Source organism: Delphinapterus leucas, chromosome 15 (assembly GCF_059928025.1).
Source record: "Delphinapterus leucas isolate spDelLeu-1000000601 "Yukka" chromosome 15, BTC_Dleu_Yukka2, whole genome shotgun sequence".
In the NCBI taxonomy this organism is placed as follows: Eukaryota; Metazoa; Chordata; class Mammalia; order Artiodactyla; family Monodontidae; genus Delphinapterus; species Delphinapterus leucas.
This window is the reverse complement of record NC_143143.1, coordinates 4,898,906-4,922,646: the sequence shown is the minus strand read 5'-3', so window position 1 is coordinate 4,922,646 and position 23,741 is coordinate 4,898,906. Positions and strand designations below refer to the sequence as shown.

The 23,741-nt window shown below is 46.6% G+C and overlaps 1 protein-coding gene across 1 annotated transcript in view; it reads right to left on the bottom strand.

The window, feature by feature from the left end:
• Window positions 1-23,741, bottom strand: part of CYTH3 (cytohesin 3) — a 97,170-nt gene that overhangs the window by 10,431 nt on the left and 62,998 nt on the right. Inside the window, exons 2-5 of the mRNA XM_022587703.2 lie at window positions 15,004-15,086; window positions 12,649-12,713; window positions 12,123-12,189; window positions 4,890-5,008 (exon numbers count right to left, since the gene is read on the bottom strand). Coding sequence (XP_022443411.1) covers window positions 4,890-5,008; window positions 12,123-12,189; window positions 12,649-12,713; window positions 15,004-15,086 — 334 coding nt within the window. The remainder of the gene's footprint in view (window positions 1-4,889; window positions 5,009-12,122; window positions 12,190-12,648; window positions 12,714-15,003; window positions 15,087-23,741) is intronic.

Sequence of the window (23,741 nt, the reverse complement as noted above, 5' to 3'; positions counted from 1 at the left end):
ATGCCCCACCTCCCAGGCGGCTCGGCCCACAGCCCGGAGCCTCTCACCGCCGCATCACCCCTGCCAGACCTTCCCCCCAGCTCTCCCTGGACCTCAGAGCCAGAGCCTGAGCGCCTCTCACCTCCTGAGCAGCCACCAGCCTGGCCAGAGCCACCCTCCCCGCTCCCGCCTGCGCTCTGCCGCTCGCTCTGCACGGGGACCATCTGCTCCAGACGGAACACACAGCCCTGCCCCTCCCCCGCTGGGAGCCTTCCACACCCCCACTTCCCATCACCCTGAGCACATCCGCCCCTCCCCGCATCCCCACACAGGTGCCGCCGCCCCAGTCGGACGCCCTGACCAGCCTGTCACACTGCTACCCACTCGCCCAGCTCTTCCGCGGTCCCTTTGCCCTGGTCACCTCTGACATACCATGTTTGCTTATTTAGTTTGCTTGTTATGTACTGTCTGTATTACTGCAGCCAACGCAGTTCCACAGTGGCGGTACCAACGCCACCCAAGCGCCTAGAACAGTGCCTGGCACGGAGCCAGGACTTCATTTCTTTCTTTTTTTGGCTGCGTTGGGTCTTCATCGCTGTGTGCGGCCTTTCTCTAGTTGCAGCGAATGGGTGCTACTCTTCACTGCGGCGGCTTCTCTTGTGGCAGAGCACGAGCTCTAGGCACACGGGCTTCAGTAGTTGCAGCAGGCAGGCTTCAGTAGTTGTGGCTCGCAGGCTCTAGAGCACAGGCTCAGTAGTTCTGGCGCACGGGCTTAGTTGCTCTGCGGCATGTGAGATCTTCCCAGACCGGGGCTCGAACCTGTGTCCCCCTGCATCGGCAGGCAGATTCTTAACTACTGTGCCAGCAGGGAAGCTGCCATATTTTTGGACTACAAATCTGCAGGCACTGCCAGACCGCGCATTATACTAACGTCATAGTTAATTTAATCTCTGTAGTCGCACACCAGCCAGAGGACGCCGGGGAGTCACTCAGACTCTGGTCCTCCTAGCACGTTGTCCTGTGCTAGGTGCCTGTTAGACTCGGTGCCTGAACTCCTAGGAGACCCTTCCATTTTTTTAAAAAACAGCTTTGTGGAAACATAATTCACAACCTATATAGTTCACCCATTTCAAGTGTATAATTCAACAGTTTTTAGCATATTTAGTATATCACAGATCTGTGCAACCATCACCACGAGCAATTCTGGAACATTTTCATTCCCCCAGAAAGAACGCCCACACCTGAACCATCGCCTCCCAATCCTCACGGTGCCCCAGCGCCAGGCAACCCCTGTTTTCTGTCTCTATAAATCCGCCAATTCTGAGCATTTCATATAAAATGGAATAACACAACATCGTGGCCTTCTTGTGACTGACTTATTTTCCCATCATAATGTTTTGAATGTTTTAAATCCATGTTGTAGCATGTATCAATACTTCCTTTCTTCTTAATGCCAAATAACATTGCATTGTATGGAGAGACCACATTTTCTTTATCCGTCAGTTGCTGGACATTTGAATTGTTTCCACTTTGGGGCTGTAATGTGGCTGTGAACATTGGTGCACAAGCTTTTTGTGCATGCAAGTTTCTTTTTCCCCCTTGGGTTTGTAACTAGAGTAGAATTACTGGATCACGTGGTAAGTTTACCATTTTGAAGAACTGCCAACTACTTTCCAAAGTGGCTGCACCATTTTTTTTTTTTTTTTTTTTTTTTGCGGTACGCGGGCCTCTCACTGTTGTGGCCTCCCCCGTAGCGGAGCACAGGCTCCAGACGCGCAGGCTCAGTGGCCATGGCTCACGGGCCCAGCCGCTCCGCGGCATGCGGGACCTTCCCAGTCCGGGGCACGAACCCACGTCCCCCGCATCGGCAGGCGGACTCTCAACCACTGCGCCACCAGGGAAGCCCTGCACCATTTTTTATATAGCGGTGTATGAGGGTTCCAGTTTCTCCACATCCTCACCAACATTTACCATCATCTTTAATTACAGCCATCCCGGCGGATATGAAGTGCTGTCTCACTGTGGTCTTGGGCTGCACTTCCCTGATGACTGCTGATGTTGAGCATCTCATCATACACTTACTGGCCTTAGCATACGCCTATGCATATATCCTCTTTGGGTGAAGGTCCACTCAGATCCTTGGCCCATTTTACAATTATCTGTCTCATTGAGTTGTAAGAATTCTTTTTATATACTAGATACAAGTCTTCATCGCATTTATATATGACCTGCAAATATTTTCTATTCTCTGGGTTGTCTTCTCCCTTTCTTGAGGACGTCCTCTGAAGCACAGATGTTTTGAAATTTGATGATTCTACTTTTTTCTTTTGCTGTCACATCTAAGAAACCCTTGCCTAATCCAAGGTCACAGAGATTTACCCCTGTGTTTTCTTCTCAGTGTTTTATAGTTTAAGTGCTTATACTTAGGTCTTTGACCCACTTTAATTTCTGTATATGGTGAGTGACCCAGTGACACTCTTTTTGCAGGTGGCTGTCCAGCGGTCCCCACACCACTTGCTGAAAGGACCATTCGTTCCCCCGCTGAATTGTGTTGGCCCCTCAGTTGATGTATATATGAGGGTTTATTTCTGGATTCTCAATTCTATTCCATGGCCTTTCCTTCTACTCTTATGCCAATACCACACTGTCTTGATTAGTGTAGCTTTAGTCTGTTTTGTAACGGGCAAGTGTAAGTTCTCCAACTTTGTTCTTTTTTTTCCAAGACAGTTGTGGCTATTCTGGCTCCCCTGAATTTCTACATGAATTATGGGATGAGCTTGTCAACCTCTACGAAGAAGTTAGCTCAGACTTTGCTAGGGAGTATGTTAAATTTGTTTTGTTTGTTTTTAATTAAAAAAATTTTTTTTAGTTAATTATTTTTTTGCTGCGTTGGGTCTTTGTTGCTGCGCACAGGCTTTCTCTAGTTGCAGCGAGCAGAGGCCACTCCTCGTTGCGGTGCGTGGGCTTCTCACTGCGGAGGCTTCTCTCATTGCAGAGCGTGGGCTCTAGACGCATGGGCTTCAGTAGTTGGGGCACACGGGCTCAGCAGTTGTGGCTCACAGGCTCTAGAGCACAGGCTCAGTAGTTGTGGTGCACAGGCTGAGTTGCTCTGTAGCATGTGGGATCTTCCCGGACCAGGGCTCGAACCTGTGTCCCTGCCACTGCGCCACCAGAGAAGTCCCGTGTTAAATTTGTTTATCAATGTGGAAGGTGCCGCCATTTTTGCAATATTAAGTCTTCTAATCCATGAACATGGAAGTCTTTCCACTTATTTGGATCTTTTAATTTTTTTCAATAATACGTTACAGTTTTCAGAGTAAAAATTTTCTTTTGTTAAAATTTATTCCTAAGTGTCTTATTCTTTTTAATGCTACTGTAAATGGAGCTGTTTTCTTATAATATCCTTTTTAGCATTTTCATTGCTACTGTATAGACATATGAGTGAAACTGTACATTGATCTGATATCTTGCAACATTACTGAAATTACTAGTTCTAACAGCTTGTTAGTGATTCCCCAGGATTTTCCATATGCCAGATTATGTTATCTGCAAATAGAAACGGTTTTAATCCTTCCTTTACAAATTAGATGCCTTTAATTTCATTTTCCTGCCTAACTGCCTTGGCTCGAACTGCCAGTACCAAGTCGAATGGAGGTGCTGAGAAGAGTCTTGATCTTAAGGGGGAAGCATGAAGTTGTGGGGTTTTCACAGGTGCCCTCTATGATGTTGAGGAAGTTCCCTTCTCTTCCTAGTCTGAGTGTTTTTATTATGAAGCAGTAAGTGTTGTCAGATGCTCTTCCTAAGTCTACTGGGATGACCGTGTGGGTTTTGCTCTTTATTCTACTGATGCGCCATCTATTGATAACTGACCTGCGTGCGTTGAACTAACCTGGCATTCACAGGATAATCAATACACCTGACCCTCGGACAACATGGGGGTTACTAGGGGCAGCGACCCTCCACTCAGTTGAAAATGTGTGTAAACTCACACCGCCCTCTACATACGGGGTTCCTCCATCTCCACGGTTCTGCATCCGCAGATTCAACCAACCGTGGATCACGTAGTTCTGTAGTATTTGCTACGGAAAAAAAATCCACATACAAGTCAACCTGCACCGTTCAAACCCATGCTGTTCAAGGGTTCTGGTGCATAATCCTTCTTCGATATTGCTGGATTTGATTTGCTAGTATTTAGTTGAGGATTTTGGCTTCTACAGTCGTAAGTGATATTGGTCTGTAGACTTCTTTTATTGTGATGTCTTTGATTTTGGTATCAGGTAGCACTGGCCTCACAGAGTGAGCTGGGAAGTGTTCTGCTCTTCACTTCTGATCAAGTATTTTTAATGAAAAGCTCGAAACAGAAACCACGCTGGTTGAGCGACTGCTGGCCTTCTGTTTAAAAACACTGCTGTCTGCTCCTTGCCCAAGTCTATTCTGACACATTCAGGGGATGCGCTGCCTGAGGACTCCTGCCCTGCCCTCTGTTAAGCAGAGTCAGTGGACTTTTAAGTGGAGAAGGTCGAGGAAGTAAGCCTGACTGGCCGCTCTCCATTTAAAAAATAACAACCTTCTACCTTTACTCATACCCCCAACTAACAGGAGAAAGGCGACAGCTGAGAGATCCAGGTATTTCTGTGAACAACAACCAAAGACGCTTTCCGAAGCAAGGAGCGGGAGGCAGTGGCATTCTTGGTTCTGTCCTGGTTTCCTGGATGAGCAGAGGATTCCAGAGGAACAGCAACCCCGCCCAGCCCCAGGACACCCACACCTCTCTGCTCACAAGGGCACAGGGGAGGAGGCGGCTGCGCTGGACTCGCTCGGCCAGCACAGCCACCCCCAGAGCCCACGTGATAGACCCTGACGCAAAGGTTGGCCCGGGTGGGCAGGCTGCCCCCTGCCCTTGAACTCACCTTTCGCCCAGGTAGTCCCCGATCACCGTCTTATTCAGGCCTTCCCCTTTATACAAGAACTGGGCCACGTCCTCCGGGGAGCACTGCAGCAGGTCGTTCTCTATTAGAAACTGAATTCCCTGAATAGGAGCATAAAAAGGAAGCACCGGTTAGGAGGGTCACCGGACTCGTATTTCAAAGATAAATACATTTAGTGTCGTGACCTTACTGGTTCGGACACGGCAAAACTAATGCAAGAGCACGATGGGATTCTCACATCACCGTAACACATGTTGCCCATCAGAGAAAAGCATCTCCACGCCTCCTGGCAAATGAACAGGCTAAGAGACAAACAAGTTACTGAACAAACCGTTCTAAGTGTTATTAGAGATTATAAAGGCAGAAGGAACAATGACACCGAATTTCCCCAGCTCAGGAAAAGGATCTGTGCTGTGTGCGACAGGAACACGTCGTACATGGTTGACCAACCCAACACCCATCCCAAGCCCCCCTTCCCAGACTCCTCTGCAACCAGAAATGACCTTGTGAACAGATCTGGTCAAACAGAGATGAAGTCTGTGAGGAGGACCCAGGAAAGCTGCTCCTTTCCTGATAAAAGGGGACCTGACAGCTCTTTCCTCCTCCTTCCTGCCCTGAATGCAGATGTGATGGCAGGAGCCCTTGCAGCCGGCGTACAGGGAAAGGCTGGGAAGCACACAGGACCCCAGTCCTGCCACCCGGGAGCTACTCGACGCCCTGCGGCCACCTCCGCCGTGAGAAGACAGCCCGCTGCATAAGCTGTCTTCACGGATGTGCTGCCACCTGTGGCTGAACAGGTGACCAGTCACCATGCCACTGAGCACACAGCAGTCAAATCCACACCCGTGGAAGGACCTACGGAGACCAGCCCAACAGTCTCTATGAACGGCTGCAGAGGGGCTGCTGGGCCCGAACTATCGCTTCTCTGTCTCACGGGAAGCCCTAATAATAGCAAAAATTTACCTCGGGCAGAGCTTCTGAGCTGGTTTCAAAATACATGTTGGAAAGCTTGTAAGGGAAGAGGGAATTCTGCCCAGAAGCTGTTTCTACAAATGCAGCTAACAGCCTAAGGGCCCAAGACCAGGGATCCCTCATGCCCCATGAATGCATCTGAAGGGTCTATTCATTTTTTTAAACACATGAATGTCCACAGCAGCCTCATTCAGAATTTCTAAAAACTGGAAACAACCCAACAGTGGGTCAGTAAGAGAACCGACAAGTACATTGCAGCACATTCACACGATGGAAGACTACAGCACGAGACGGAACAAACAATAGCACAGATGAATCTACAGACGTGACATGGATAAAAGGACTCAGCATATTTTAATTCCACCTACGTAAATTTTTTAAAAGGTAACGCTCATCTATGCTGATAGCTCAGAATTCATTCCCTAGGAGGAGACGCCAGGAAGGTGCCCTGTAATGTTCCACAGCTGCGTCTTGTTCTGGGTTGTGGTTACATGAGTATTTAAATTTGTTAAAATTCTTCAAGCTGTACATTTAAAATTTGTGCACCATGTTATTCTTCAAAAAAAAAAAGTTTACCAAAAAAAAAACCAGTAAGTCTGACAATCTTAAATTAACTGCCCTATATTTCTGGTGGGAGCTTAAGTGGGTACAGCCACCTGGGTATCATCTTCCACACTGGAACAAAGCATCTGATCCTAGGTGTGCAACTGTCCTCACCCAAATTCCGGAAAACAAGGCCTTGGACAAGGGCGGTGCTGGCGCTACTCACTCAGGGGACACGATGCCACACCCAGGTGCCCATGGAGCAAGGCGAGGGGAGACTGCAGGGCTGGGGATGCCCTCAGGGCTCTGTGAGGGAGGGGAGCTCTGTGAAGCTGGGCAGAGGCTCCGAGTCTGACCTAAAAGCCCTGCCACGAGGCCAGAGGCAGAGCTGCCCCCGGCTGCCTCGATGGAGCCCTTGGAGTCCTTGTCGTGAGGACTCACGGGCTGGCTGTGGGTGGAGACGGGAGACTCTGCCGCTCCCAACACGGTAGGGGCAGGGGAGAGGGCCTCCCAGGAGCCAGAGGTCGGGGACAAAGGGACCAGCAGAAGCAGAGGCTCCCTGGGGGATCGAGGCTCACATCGGGGCGACAGTTCTGGCCTGGTCTTTCGTGACCACTTCGGCTGTGATACCAGTGAGGGTGGTGGCCCAGCGGCCAGCCTCCCTTCTGCGGATGCTACCTGGCTGTGTGTCCTCAGCGGGGCCGAGGCTGCAAGAGGGTCTTGCATCCTTCCGACCCTGCTCTCTCCCCACCCTGCCGGCTGTCTGCAGAGTCATCCGACCGGCAACCTCTGCGGCCAAGGGGCCCCGGCAACCCCCTCAGCCTATGTCCCCCAGAATTGAACGGGCTGTGGATGAGGCTTTCCTGGATTCTTCCAGGTGCACACGACCTGCTCTAAAACCCAACGCTCCCCAATCACTCGGAAACTTCTCCGAGAGGAAGTGCCATCTAACCACCTCCCAGGATCTGGGAAGGCAGACAGGCTCAGCACAAGGGGATCCCTTCTGTGCTTAAACGTCACATAAGGCAGGCAGAGGAGGCCCCGAGGGAAGCCCGAGCTCCCTGTGCAAGAGACAGAGGCCCTCCCTGGTCATGGAAAACACGGAGCCACTGGCGTGAGCCCAGGCCACAGGCAGAGAGAGCAGCTGCAAAGGAGAAAGGGGCTGGCTGCACCTGGGAGGGAATGAGACCGAGCAGAGGAAGAGGCCTGCTCTCGGCCTGAGGACACGCAACCCTGTCCAGAAAGGAGGAGACGTCACACTCCGGGAGGGATGCAGCCACGGGCAAGGATGCTGGCAGCCCCGGGAGCTGCGAGAGAGGCTGCAGCAGAGGCTCCCTTGGAGCCTCGGGAAGGAACAGGCCCCACCCACACCTGGATTTCGGGCTTCCTGGCTCCCGAACTGCGAGAGAATGAGTTTCTGTTGATTGAAGCCACCAAGGTTGTGGCGGTTTGTTACGGCAGCCCTAGAAAACAGATACATCAGGTAAACGCTAATAATTCAGAAGTCCAATTTTATTGCTATTTTTAGTGGCGACTCTTAATTTTAACAAATTTTTAAACTTATATTCATCTACCAACGTCCAGAAAACCTTAGCCAGCTTTTAATTTCCTTCCTTTCCTTCTTGCTACCTACATATCGAGATAGTCTGGGACTTAGCTTTCAAAAGTATTCTTACAACAATCACTATGTAGGCTTAACTGTAAGTTCTTCTGGTCTCTCTGCTCTTCTTTTTTTCAATCCCACATCTCGCCCTTGGGCTCACCTCCCGATCAGAGATGTACTACTCCAACTACTCCATTTCTGGCGCTCGGAGAAGGTCTTAGTGGTTAATTTAAATCACTTTTCCCCTGACTTCGGAAAACACGATTTCCCTATGGTCCTTGATTCGCTGCCGCTGATGACGAGCTTGCTGTGATTTTGTTTCTTCTCAGAGAATCTGCTCTTTCCTTCCTGCAAATTTCCTACACTCCTCTTAATCCACAGGTTTCCTGATATCTTACTCAATATATCTATGCATATAGGTCTTTAAGAAATGTACCCTGCTTGGCATTTGGTGAGCCCTTTGAATTTGAGGACTTGATCTTAATCTAGTTCTGAAATATTCCAATATTTTTTTTGAAATATTTCCTCCACTCCGGTTTCTTTTGTTTTTTAAAGGTTTTTTAAATTTTTTTTTTTTTACTATTATTTTTAAAATTTATTTATTTGGCTGCCTTGGGTCTTCGTTGCTGTGCACGGGCTTTCTCTAGTTGTGGCGAACGGGGGCTACTCTTGGTTGCGGTGTACAGGCTTCTCATTGCGGTGGCTTCTCTTGTTGAGGAGCAGGGGCTCTAGGCACGTGGGCCTCAGTAGCTGTGGCACACGGGCTCAGTAGTTGTGGCTCAGGGGCTCTGGAGCGCAGGCTCAATAGTTGTGGCTCACAGGCTTAGTTGCTTTGCGGCATATGGGATCTTCCCGGACCAGGGCTCAAACCCGTGTCTCTTGCATTGGCAGGCGGATTCTTTTTTTTTTTTTTTTTTTTTTAAATTTATTTTTGGCTGTGTTGGGTCTTCGTTGCTGCACGCAGGCTTTCTCTGGTTGCGGCAAGCAGGGGCTACTCTTCGTTGCGGTGCGCGGGCTTCTCATTGCAGTGGCTTCTCTCATTGTGGAGCATGGGCTCTAGGCGTGCAGGCTTCAGTAGTTGCGGCATGCGGGCTCAGCAGTTGTGGCTCACGGGCTCTAGAGCACAGGCTCAGTAGTTGTGGCACACAAGCTTAGTTGGTCCGTGGCATGTGGGATCTTCCAGGGCCAAGGATCGCACCTGTGTCCCCTGCATCGGCAGGCGGACTCTCAACCACTGCGCCACCAGGGAAGCCCAATGTATTATGTTTTTAAAGGCACTTCTAGGAAGCTGGGAATAAAAGGGAGAGTCTGCCGAGTGTTTTCAGCTTCCTTGATCTCATCAACCGTCTCTCTTCTGTATTTATAAACCCAAGTGCTACTCCTGGGTATCCCCATACCCGAACAAGCCAAAGCTCCTTGCTCAGTGTGTTATCGCTCTGGGACTTAAATCTTCCTCCTGGCCTGAAAGAACGAATTCACTCTGACAAGAGCCTCGTGTTTCACAATGTCACGTGGTTTAATAGGGGCCTGGGCCACGGCGGAGACGCAAGTTTGAATTGTGAGATCATCCGGTGCTGTTACAGACTGAATGCATGTGTCCCCTGAAATTCCCATGTTGAAGTCCTAATCCCCAATATGATGGTATTAGGAGGTGGGCCCTTTGGGAGGTGATTTGGGTTCGATGAGGTAATTTGGGCAGAGCCCTGGTCTGATGGGATCAGTGTCCTTATAAGCAGGGATGCCAGAGAGTCTGACCCTCTCTGCCATGTGAGGACACAGCAACTGGACAGCCGTCTGCAAGCCAGGGAGAGGGTCCTCACCAGAACCTCACCATAATCTTGGACGTCTAGCCTCCAAAACTGTGAGAAAAATTAATCCGTGGCTTAAGGCACCCAGTGTACGGTATTTTTTTATGACGGCTGGCATTGACTACAAGTGCTGAAACCAAGTCTACAAAACCAGAGAATTTTGATAATTATTCCCAGAAAAAGCAAACATGCAGACTAAATGTGTCAAGTGGTTTTTTCACACAACATAATTACAAGTAAGTTGTCAAATGGAACCAAGAATTAATATCTCAAAAACTCTTTTAGGTGAACAGTAACACAAGACGAAGCCTGTGGTGCAGTTTGCCGCAGCCCAGGCACAGCAGATGAAACACCCACGTCCGAGACGGGCCAGCAGACACCACGGGGCTGGCCAGGGGCCTGGGCCACCTAGGCTGGGCTCAAGGCCACCTACGAACCAACCCCAGAGTCTGCCAGAGCCCAGGAAGCACCACAGTTCCAGGCATGAGTCTCAGTCGGGTTCTGTGCTCCTTGGCCGCTCCCCAGCTGTGACACAGGAATTAAGATGGAACCACCCTCAGGAGGTCGTCACAGGGACTAAAGTCTACCAGGCCACATGCTTCCTTAGCACAGCTCCTGACAGAGCTACTTCTCGATAAATGTTAGCCATTATTATTGTAAATCTGACACACAGTATATGTGAAATAAGACAACAGGCAAGACCCTGATGGTGAGGACTTTAGGTACCACTCGAAACTTGTCTGTTTCGAGAGAAGATCTGAATCTCTCCATGAACTGAACGGCGTGCTACCCTGCACTGCACTTGAAAATTTAAGGCCCCGTTTATAAAACGTCCTCTTGTTAGACCGTCTCTCTCCTGAGATGCTTCCAATGCTTATTACATCTGCTGATAATTCTACTCTACACTCAACTTCTTAAAAAAAAAAAAAAAAGACTGTTACTAATCCCAAATATCAAATTACTACCCAATTCACAATTTGAATTGTTCTCACTGACAACCTGGAGTTGATTTATACCCTGTAAGCAGAGAATCAGGAAGCAACAGGAAAACTTTCACAGTGGCCAGAGTACCCGAGTTAAACAGAGACCCTCTTGTGCTGCAGCCCTGCTAATATCTTGACAAAACCCAAATTTGCAAACCTTGAATAGGGAAAAGTGGTACGTATATCTTTAAATAACATCTGCAACTGTGCCTGCACCTACAGATGTAAATTTACAGATCTGAGATCTTGCGCAGTGTAATTCCAGCCATCAGCAAACATTTGCCGAATGAACAAATAACTAAGTAATTAATTAGTACAGAGATGCCAGGAAAAACAAGGAAGATGTTAGACGTGAACACAAATTAAAGACCAGTGAGGGGACTTCCCTGGTGGGGCAGTGGATAAGACTCCACACTCCGAATGCAGGGGGACTGATCGAACCAGGGTTCGATCCCTGGTCAGGGAACTAGATCCCACATGCATACCGCAATTAAGAGTTCGCATGCCACAACTAAGGAGCCCACCTGCCGCAACTAAGATCTGGTGCAACCAACCAACCAAACAACAACAAAAAAAGACCAGTGAGGAATGAAGTCACCGGCAGGGAGGGCCTGAGGCCACCTCTCTGTGGACAACGTCTCTCCTCTCCTCTCCTAGACCATGAACCTTAGCGGCTGATCAGGTCCGCTCTTCTCAAAACCAAAACGATGTTACGACTGAGCCATGTGTTCCACAAAGCTTTATAGGTTCAGCTAATAGGTCCTTTAGCTCAAATCTCAAAAACAAGATGCTACATGTTGCAGGTTTCATTTCTTGGGGGGTGCTTTCCTAGAAAATCCAACTTGAGGAAAGACCAAGATATTGGCTTAAATCTGGAGTCGCTTGGTCTTTCAGACAGATGTCTTCTTTTTAAGGTAAATGAAAGGAAGGAAGACCTCTCCCTTGAACCTTTTAACCCCCTAGACCATAAAATCTACCATCTCTGCCCCGATGGGCCATGTGACTCCCTGGCCTGGGGCTCCTGAGGGCCAGCAAAAAGCTCGGCCTGGAGGAACCAAGGAACTGAGCGTCAGGCAGCTCCTGTGAGGCCAGCCCCGACTCGGAACTTCCCAAACAAAGGCCTTCTGGTCCAGGGACTTCTGCTGCCCCCGCTCATCAGGAGCTCCCTTTGTGGTAAAACTGAACATCAGCTCAGTGTCTTTATGAGATACATGCCCACCCTTGTCCAAGAGGGAGCACGTCTTTAAAATCGGTCAATCCATCCATCCGTCTCTCACAGGCCAGTAAAGTGAAGACGTTCTCTTACCTTTTTGGGATCCATGTTGAATTTCTTCCTTCCCATGGCTATCTGCTTGTTCCTCTGAGTAGTTTTGCTGTGCGTTTGAACGAATTAAGAAGTCGTTACTGGACGTTTGCACAAAGCACCGGGAGCTCACGTCCCCTCCCAAGAGGACAGCTCGGGAAAGGAAAGGGCACAGGCCCCCAGGTCCCCCTGCCCAGGTGGAAGCAGCAGAGGTACGGCCACTGCAGCTCTTTTCTTTCACAGTTGCTAACTTGTTCAGCAAAAGCAGAGCTTCTTGTTACACAGAAAGGTCATGTCTGGGCAGGGTGTTCTGAGGGGCCTGCGCGGCTTCCTCAACTACAAGGCCTGACGGTGAACTGGACCACGTGGGGAGGGGAGAAGCAGGGAAGATGAGGGGGGCGGAGGAGGAGGACGAGGCCCCGACAGGCTCCCCGCCCCCGCCTAGCCCCAAAGCCCGCTCCGCCGTGGCCACCACAGCGTCGCGAGCTCGGCTGGAGGGTGACCTGAAGGTGCAGCCACAGCTGCTCACCTCTCCTCCACGGACGTGAGGTTGTCGATCTCCGTCATCACTTCCGCGATTTCATATTTCAGCCTCTGTCGAGAAAGAAAGAAAGAAAGCGATGTGGGGGTGAGAGAGGGGGTCTCCACCTTCAGAGAACTTTTAGCCCCCCAGGTGCAAGGCCCCCTCAGGTCTCATCGGGACATCACAGGTATGGAGAAACCAGCACTGCTTATGGACACAGAGAGTCTCGTAGTCAGAGCCACGCCAACTCATGAGCAAACAAAATTACTGTTTGTCCACCTCCCATCAGAACGAGAGCAGAGGGGCCCCGCAGGCAGATCCTCCCGTAGGCAGATCCTGGAGTGTGTGTGTGTGTGTAAAATCATGAAGGGACCCTGGGGAGAACATCACAGGTGTAAAAAGATACAAACAGCAAAAGGAAAGCAATGAGTCCCGTTATACGTCACCCACACATGCCCACCTGCCTTCGCCGGCACCTGACTTCTTGGGAAGACCTGGGGCGAGGCTTAAACTCAGGTCAGTATCGGGCCTCCAACCACCGTCTCAGGATGATCTCTATCACTTTCCATGAGACGAGGCACTGTGGACAGAGCCCAGGAGGTGACAACGATCTTGCCTGGGGCCCTCAGACAGGCCAAGGACCCCAGAAGGGACAGACGCCCTACCGCTTACTGGTTGAGACAGCTCTGACCTCCTGGGCCTCGGCATCCTCAACTCAGAAGTGAGGTCGCTGGAGCTACACGAGGCTCCATGGGCACTATTATTACTAACGTCCAAATCGGAACGTCAGCCTTACAATATGTTCTTATTCTTCAACCAAAGCACACGTTCTGGGTTATCTGATTTTTCTGAGAATGACGGGTAACCTTAGAAGAAAAAGTTTCATGGATTATCTCTCAAATACAAAGAGATTTTTTATTCAGACCCTATGATCTCAGGTGCCAAGAAACTTCAGGCTCAAACTGTGAGCCCCTAGAAAGGAGCTACTGTCTGGACACAGCTCAGTTCTGCAGCAAGTGGCCGGGGAGGCCACATTGACTTTGGCAGAACAACGGTTAGGAAGCTTCCCAGGGAGCAGCCACACGTGCAGTCGATTTCCCGAGGAAGCCCCAGACGGGAGCCGCGAGCGCTGCCCCTCTGCATCGTTTCTGCAGCTATTACAGACGCTCCGACTCGGAGACTGTGGCTTGACTCCTCTGGGTCTCCCACGGGACCCCCTCCACCCTGTCCTCTGAGCACACAAGTGTGGAAAGTGCAACGGTTGGCTATCTGTGTCTTGTCCGTCACTCTACTCCCACCAGCTAGTAGGTGCTCGGTGCATTGCTAGAACTCAATATATGTTTAGTCCATCATTCAAAGGACACCTGAGTGCCAACCATGTGCCAGGCAGCATGCCAGGGACCCTGGTAGACGAAGCGCGGCCTCGCCGTAGCCTTCCGGGAGCAGTACGTGTGCAGGCGCCACTGCCGTGTGAAGACGCCCTTCGTGACTGCAGAGTCACACATCGCTCGCCCGTGACTCCGGGCATGACTTCTCTTCCAATGAGTCCACGCCGCCCCGTGAGCACGAGCTCTGCTTCACCAGCCTGGGTAACTCTTACGCTCTGCCTCTCCATATGGTTCGGATAAACGCATACTAAATACCCACTTTTTTACATTTTCATGAAGCTACTTGATTTACAATTTAAAAAAAATTTTGTTTTATTGAAGTATAGTTGATGTACAATGCTGTGTTAATTTCTGCTGTACAGCAAAGTGAGTCAGCTACACACACACACACACACACATATATATTCTTTTTCCTTTTCTTTTCCGTTCTGGTTTATCACAGGATATTGAATATAGCTCCCTGTGCTCTACAGTAGGACCTTGTTGTTTATCCTTTTTTCTTTTTAATTGGAGTATAGTTGCCTTATACTGCTATGTCAGTTTCTGCTGTACATCAAAGTGAATCAGCCATACATGTGCATATATCCCCTCTTTTTTGGATTTTCTTCCCATTTAGGTCACCACAGAGCACCAAGAAGAGCTCCCTGTGCTATACAGTAGGCTCTTATTAGTTATCTGTTTTATAGTAGTGTATATATGTCAATCCCAATTTCCCAATTCATCCAACCCCCCACCCTTTCCCCCTTGGTATCCATGTTTGTTCTCTACGTCTGTGCCACTATTTCTGCTTTGCCCATAAGACCATCTGTACCATTCTTCTAGATTCCACATACATGCGTTAATATACGATATTTGTTTTTCTCTTTCTGACTTACTTCACTCTGTATGACCGTATCTAGGTCCATCCACGTCTCTGCAAACGACTTGATTTACAATTTTACCTAAGAGCAAAAACTAAAAGACATTTTTTTACCTCGATGTCATCAATAAGTTCCTTTTTTCTTCGACGAATGTCTAAAAGTTCTTCTCTCTCTTCTAATGAGAGGTCTTCAGGCACTGAAAGAAAAAAAAAATCAAGTTAAACAAGTAAACAACAGCTACTCCAGAGAACAATTTGCCAACTTCTGGTGAGGCTGAAGGCGGGTATATGTACAAGCCAGCGATTGTGTAGGTATTATCCCAAGGAACCCTCGCTTACAGACCACATGTAAGATATTCATAGCAGCATTGTTTTAATAGAAAAACAACCTAAGTTTCCACTAATAAGAAAATGAATAAACTGTGGTATATTTATGAAACAGAATCCCACACAATTAACAATGGCTGAACTCAGTCTTCCAACACACATGAAACCCACAAATGAAAAGAAGATAAAAGGAGGCTGAAGACCTACACTGTATGCGACACCTTCCACAGAGGGGTGACATATACATACGCAGAGCATAAATAAATGCACAGAAATGATCAACGCCACATTCCTTTTTTTTTAATGGCAGTTTTTTGTTTTTTTAAAAAAATATTTATTTACTTTTGGCTGCGTTGGATCTTAGTTGTGACGTGCGGGCTCCAGAGCACGTGGGCTCTGTAGTTGTGGCACACGGGCTCGCTAGTTGTGGCACGCGGGCTTAGTTGCTCCATGGCATGTGGGATCTTAGTTCCCCGACCAGGGATCGAACCCACGTCCCCTGCATTGGCAGGCGGATCCTTAACCACTGCGTCACCAGGGAAGTCCCTCAACACCACATTCTTGATAGTGGTTCCTTCTGAGAAGGTTGGCTTGTGAGGAAATACATTCCAGAACGATATTAGGGAACGTCAATGCAGTGGGTAAAGGTTGGCTGGTACATGGACATTTAATTTTAATTGACAGGGTTGTTCATAATATCCTTGCGTTAATGATTAACCTCTGCAGTATTTTCCATTCCTACTATGTCTATATTCTCTTTTCCTTGTGCTAGAATTGGCTTTTATCTCATTAAGCTTTTCAGAGAAACAGCTTTTAATAATCCTCTACCTATGTGTTTAATTTCTATTTCATTAATCTGTTTAAAGAAACAAAAGATTAAGAATCTGAGTAAATAGCAAGAGAACATGTAGAGCTTCTACAAACAAATTAAGATAATGTGATCATGGTGCAGGGACAGACAAACGGACTGATGAACCAGAAGACAGTAGCCAGAAAAATACACACAGACTCACAGAAACTTGATTTACAACACAGCTGACATTGCAGCTCAGAGAGACAGGGCAGACTCTTCTATGTACGTTACGTGCTGTATCAGTTATCTCCATGTAAAAAAAATGAAATTGAATTCCTGGTTATCATCGTATTTTTAATCGGTTCCAAGCAGGATAAAGGCTTAAATTCAAAAGGCAATAAATATTACACAATTTCTTAGGAAGAAAAATAGAAAATGTGTTTATAAATTCAGAGTAGGAAATTATACCACACCACCAAACACCCACCCCTGCCACCGCCAAATAACTTTGAGAGCAGCCATTATTATCCTAATTTTATAACTGAGAAAACTGAAGCCAAGAGACGTCTAATGATTTTCCCTGGTGACAGAGAAAAAATATTTGAAGAAGTACTGGGTAAAATGTTCCATATTTGATAAAAGACATGAATATACACATCCAGGTGCTTGAACTCCAAGTAGGATAAACCCAAAGATCCACAAGGTCCCAGAGTATGCTACGGGCAGGCCCAGCAGCTCAAGAGTGTCATCAGGGACCCGCTCTTTCCATTCTATAGTCCAAAGTGTAGCTTCATCGTAAAGCTGCTGCTAGCGGCTTCCAGAGGCTTCTTATTCATGCATGGGGTGGGGTGGGGTGGGGTGGGGTGGGGTGGAGTGGGGTGGGGAGACCCAGATCAAGAGAAAATGTGAGAACCAGTAGAGAATGATGCATCCAAAACCAAGAGAGGAGAGAATTTCAAGAGGGAAAACCCAACAACGTCAAATGCCACAGTAAAATAAAGAAGCAAGTGTGCAATTCTTGAACCTCCCAAGGAATTACTCTTACCAGCAAGCAAGCACCTTACTGCAATATAGAGAGAAATCAAAAACTAACCAGTTGGTTGACACTATCCTGTTACGAAAAAAATAAATGCACCCAAAGAGTCAAATCGGGTCTGTCCAGCGTGCACTGGGCTCCCAAAAGGGGCCTCATTTAAAAAAAAAAAAAAAAAAGTTCTGCTGAGTTCTCCTATGTAGCTATATGAAAACAAGAGTCTGAAAGGGTGCCACTCTAGTTCGAGCATCAATAGACTTTGGTTTTAGAAAACCCACCTCCAGTTTTCTCCCCTCCAACCCTGATGATGAATAGGGTTGGCTGATAACAGTGAAGGTGCATTTTAAGTGAATCTAAACACCAGAATGATTCAACTCAAGAATCATGATCTTTAATGGATTTCCTTGATTTTCTCTCAGTAATGCCCATCTTTTCCTATCCCTTTAAGGCCCTAAAGAGTTAAAGTACTGACCATTTACTTTACCCGTAATTCTGATCAGAATTTGCATCTCTAAAAGAAAGACAAATTCCGTAAGGTGGGATAACGATATTGTGATTATGTTTAAAAAAAAAGTCTTTATTCATACTGTAGAATTTAGGAGTTGTAATATTATTACATCTGGACTTTGAAATAGTTCAGCAAAAAATTAATCAAGCAAAATGATAAGTGTTAAATCTATTTGATGGATATATGGGCATTCATTACCTATTTTATACTCTAAGGGTTTGGAATTGATTAATTGATTGATTGATTGCTGAATTGGGTCTTCGTTGCTGTGCACGGGCTTTTCTCTAGTTGCGTTGAGTGGGGGCTACTCTTTGTTGTCGTGCGGGGGCTTCTCATTGCAGTGGCTTCTCTTGTTGTGGAGCACGAGCTCTAGGCGCATGGGCTTCAGTAGTTGTGGCGCACGGGCTTAGCTGCTCCACGGCATGTGGAATCTTCCCGGACCAGGGCTCGAACCCGTGTCCCCTGCATTGGCAGGCGGATTCTTAACCACTGCGCCACCAGGGAAGTCCTGGAATTTTTCATAAGTTAAAAAAAAAGTTTCAAGTATAAATGGCCAGTAGCACCTTTTCAGGGTATTTGGCTAAAGTATTAATGAAAAATAATGGAATGTTTCCTGGCACATTTTAAAGAATAAATAAAAAGAATAAACAAAAAGAATACAAGTATATAATGAAATACTCAGGACCAATCTCTGTACAGCTGTCACTTAAATATCTTGACGTCCTACTATTTCTTTTAACTCCCTGAATGTACGGTGAATACCAGTATTTTGCTGGTATTCAGTGAAATTCTATCAGCATCTCTCTGCCTTCAAAATAACTTTGCAGCCACATAATCTTCTCACACACAGATAATCTCACGCACGCAAGTGCCATAGGAAAAAAATGGGAAGATAAGCCATGTTCAGAGAAGGTGTTCTTAACTATCAAGACCTTTCCCACAACTCAGCAGTTTTCTCCCAATGAAGGCAAAAATAAGGTCTGGTTCACTTTATCATCTACATTTTGTCACTTTGACATTGTTAGGTAAGATGAAACGAAAGTCTACAGCTGATTTATTTTTTCTCCTAAGAAATCCAGTGGTTTATTTTTCTTAATTGAAAAAGTTATACATGGATATGGTTATTACACACATACATACTCTCTCTCTGAAAACATACAAAGGGCATACAATGAGAAATTTCCTTCCAACCTCAATAAAAGCTTTTTTTAAAAAAGCAAGTTAACTGGAACCTGCTGGTGAAATTCAGTGCAGTCACTGCAGTTGATCACCGTCTTCCCGATTCTCCAGAGATAAGGGCCTTGCTTAAGCCTCACCACTTGGGGCCCGTTTCTCATCTGCAGAATGACGGGAGAAGGTTAGCCACAACACAGCAGGTGTGGTTTCTACAAATATAAATGTTTTCACAGGGGAAAAGCAATGTGGAAAGATGTCAAGAAATTCCCCATTTTAGTACAAAGGTGTTGCCAGAGAGGTTTTAGATTAAGAATCAGGAGCAATCTGTGTAATTTAGTCCAGGCCCCTGCCTTTCTCGAGAAGGCACTGGTTTCCCACAAATGGAGGCTTGTGGGTGGGAGGTCTGGGTTTGGGGTTCATGATTTGTATGCGTTTAATTGAAGTACTTAGGTGGGAAGTTCTGCTTTCAAGCCAAGACGAAGTAACAGGGATAGATTTACACTCCTGTCTGAAATGACTAAAACAACGGACACAGTTCTACACCCTGCCAGGTATCTTTCAAAAAGGAAGGTGAAACAAAGTCATTTTCAGACATTAAAAACTTGAAAGAATTCATCACTAGTTGATCTGTACTATAAGAAACGTTTAAAAGTCCTGTGGTGGGGACTTCCGTGGTAGCGCAGTGGTTAGCAATCCACCTGCCAATGCAGGGGACACGGGTTTGAGCCCTGGTCGGGGAAGATCCCACATGCCATGGAGCAATTAAGCCCATGCGCCACAACTACTGATCCTGTGTTCTAGAGCCTGCAACCCACAACTACTAAGCCCGCGTGCCAAGAGCCCGTGCTCCACAACAAGAGAAGCCGCCGCAATGAGAAGCCCATGCACCACAACCAAGAGTAGCCCCCGCTCGCCGCAACTAGAGAAAGCCTGCACGCAGCCAACGAAGACCCAGTGCTGCCAAAAATAAATAAATAAATAAATTTATATTAAAAAAAAAAAAAAAAAGCCCTGGGGTGGGGTAGGGGGTGGAGAGATACCAGATGAAAGTCTGTATCTGCGTGGAAGAATGGAAAATACTGTAAATGGTAACTATGTGGGTAAACATTTTCCCCTCATGATGTGAATCTCTTTAGAAGATTTACTGCTACTGTTCAAAGCAAAAATAACAAAGTGTGTTGGGTTGGTAACACACATAAAAGTAAAGAGCACAAAGTCTGGGAAGGGAGAAATGAAAGTACACTGTTCCAGGGTTCTTACCCTGGATGTGAAGTGGTGTAATATTATTTGATAGTAGACTCTGATAAATTAAAGGTATATAATACCTAAAAAGCACTACTACTTAAAGACTAAAATAAACCACTAAGATAAAGCATGCAAAAAATATATTAATAAGAAACTGAGAATCATTACTTTATGATGTTTAATGAAATCTAAGATCCCATCAAATATAAGATGAATCCTCCACTTTAGTGATTTCAAAATGTAGAAAATTTTGCAAATCAGAATCAATGGAAAAAGGGAGATTATCAGACATACTGACATCAAAGCATAAGCAAATGGTATCTCAAAGTGTTTTCTAATTTTCAAATTATATTAATAATCTATTTACCTAACAGATTCCAATCCACCAAGAAGCTGTAATTTGGTTCACCGCTATAAATATCAAATGACTCCCTTACAAATTTTACACACGCGCATACACATATACACACACACACACACACACACACACACGATCTTCCATAAAGTTAATCAGCAGTTCTCCTAGGGGAAGATGATGTTCCACAGATGTGAACCGTGGCCAGAAACCTTCACCTTGTTTTAGTCACTAAATGTCAAATGTGATGATTTAACAAATTTGATAATAGGTGATAAAACAGGGTTTCAAACCATCACATGCACATGACTCACAACCGCATATTTCTGGTACCTAGTGCTAATGGAAACTGATGTCACGTAACCTTAATTTCACCTTGATTACTAATCAATACTAACTTTTTTGTTACTGTATGGTATTTTTCAGAGTTTTGGTCAATGCCATAGGACACTAAGAATTCTGGGAAAGCATGGGCTTGGCCTCTGGTCCCATTAATTCACTAAATGGGAACTCTGTACTGGAGTGTGGTTTAACCCAAACAAATAATACCTACCTGGAACACTACAAAAACCGATGACTTAAGCTGTTAAAGCAGGATGAGTTCCTAGCTACTACGAAGCAGTATGGTTTATACCAAGAACATAAAGGCAGGCTGTGGCCGTCGGCAGCCGTGCCTCTGGGTCTGGTCACCACCCAAGGACTGTATGCCTTCAGTGAGGTGATAAAGCGGAGTCCAAATGGCTAACAGGGCCAGCAGTATGTCAACCACACTGGGGGCCAGGTCAGTGGAGGCCCCAGATCGCTAAAGCACTGCGACCAGACTGCAGCGGCAGCCTTTCTGCCAGGGACAAGGAAGGACACAGTGTGCCTCGCGGGGAGAGAGGCGCTCTGAGAGGCCGGCTTTCCACGGGACAGGAAGGTCCTGGCCCCCATGGACCACTCAGCAGTCACCTCCTGTCACTTCCCCTCATCCTCCTTCGTGATCTTTCTTCGTCCTGGGACACTCATGCTTTTCCCAGCCTTCTCTGGATTAGGTGAAATACCCCTTTAGACAAACAAAAACTCAAGAGGTGGCCACCAGCACACCATCATTAAGGGAAATTCTGAAAGAATGAACTTCAATCAAGAGAAAAGACCCAAGATGGGAGGGGTGGGACACCAGAGGGAATCATGCGCACAGATTTACAGAAGGAAACCTAAAGAAAAAGTGACCACACAGGATGATAATGTCTCACAGAATAAACAATAGCCAGTAACACTAGCATGGAAATGGGAAGAGAAATAACTTGCTCTGAAGTGCTGAGAATTCCGAGGAGGAGAGCCTGCATAATTAGCTTCGACCTGGCAAGCTAAGAATCCATATTAAAATGTCTAGGCTGGTATGGAGGTTCCTTAAAATACTACAAACAGAACTCCCATACGACCCAGCAATCCCACTACTGGGCATCTACCCTGAGAAAACCATAATTCAAAAAGAGTCATGTACCATAATGTTCATTGCAGCTCTGTTTACAATAGCCAGGACATGGAAACAACCTAAGTGTCCATCATCGGATGAATGGATAAAGAAGATGTGGCACATATATACAATGGAATATTACTCAGCCATAAAAAGAAATGAAACTGAGCTATTTGTAATGAGGTGGATGGACCTAGAGTCTGTCATACAGAGTGAAGTAAGTCAGAAAGAGAAAGACAAATACCGTATGCTAACACATATATATGGAATTTAAGGGAAAAAAATGTCATGAAGAACCTAGGGGTAAGACGGGAATAAAGACACAGACCTACTAGAAAATGGACTTGAGGATATGGGGAGGGGGAAGGGTGAGCTGTGACAAAGCGAGAGAGAGGCGTGGACATATATACACTACCAAACGTAAAACAGATAGCTGGTGGGAAGCAGCCGCATAGCACAGGGAGATCAGCTCGGTGCTCTGTCACCACCTAGAGGGGTGGGATAGGGAGGGTGGGAGGGAGGGAGACGCAAGAGGGAAGAGATATGGGAACATATGTACATGTATAACTGACTCACTTTGTTATAAGGCAGAAACTAACACACCACTGTAAAGCAATTATACTCCAATAAAGATGTAAAAAAAAAAAAAAAAAATGTCTAGGCTAAGCAGCAAAGCAATGGAAACGGAGTTCAAAACGCCCAAACTGAGAAAGAGGAAGAAGAAAAACTGCAATGAGAAAAAAATCCAAAACAACAAAGAGAAACAGAGAAAAACTGTTAGATATGTCAATTCTATCTCAATACAGCTGAAATTTTAAAAAGAAAAACCATTAGAAATACAAAATGCAAAATATGGGAGTAGGAGAAAAAAAACCCCAACAAACATTGATTTTTACTGTGGAAGACTGAAGAAAGAGTCTGTGATATGGCACAGTTCCTCCGATCAGGAAGGTGGGAGGCTCGGGGACTTCCTTTGCCCGAGAGAGGGTGGCACAGAGGACACCATGCAGGACCCGGAACCCAGGCCTCGCACCCCTCCTGTCTGGGAACCCCAAGACCAGGTCCCGTGCTCCAGAGAAGCCCGGGTCAGCAAGCTTCTGAATGAAACCTACTGTGCTAAGACACCACTGGCAGGGAGAGTCCAAGACATCCCAGCTGTTGCAGCCGCCTCGGCTGAGGCCCCGGACCTCAGGGAGGCAACTCAGCCCCGGCTGACCTGCCAGCTCCATGCAGCCACGGGAGTGGGTGGACCCAGACGAGAGCGGTCCATGAACGGCCGGCCAACTCCCAGAAATATGAGCAATAATAACCACTGTTGTTTGAAGCCAATTACTCTGGAATACTTTGTTATGAAGTAACAAAGTCATAAGTAACTGATACATTTACAATGAACACGAACAGGAAAAAGGACCAAGTTTAAAAACCCGGACATAAAAAAAATGCACAATGAAAAAAACACCCAACTAAATGCTCTTTAAAAGAGGTTTATTTATTTATTTATTTTGGGGGCCTTTTTTTATTGAGCCAAATATACACAACCTAAAATCTACCATTTTAATCATTAAGTGTACAGCTCGGTGGCACTGAGTACATCCACAATGTCGTGCAACCATCGCCACTGCCTATTTCCAGAACTTCTCATCATCCCCAACAGAAGCTTTGTAACCATTAAACAGCAATTTCCCATCCTCAACCCCCAAGCCCTAACCGCTGGCTAGCAACCTCTTTTATGCTCTACATCTCTCTGAATTCTCCTGTTCTAGGTATATCATGTAAGTAGAATCATACAATATGTGTCCTTCTGTGTCTGGCTGATCTTACTTAGCATAATGTTTTCAAAGTTCATCCACATTGTAGGATGTGTCAGGATTTTATTCCTTTTTGCGGCTGCCTAACTTCCCATAATGTTTAGCCACCATTTTGCTTGTCCACTCATCTACTGATGGATATCTGGGT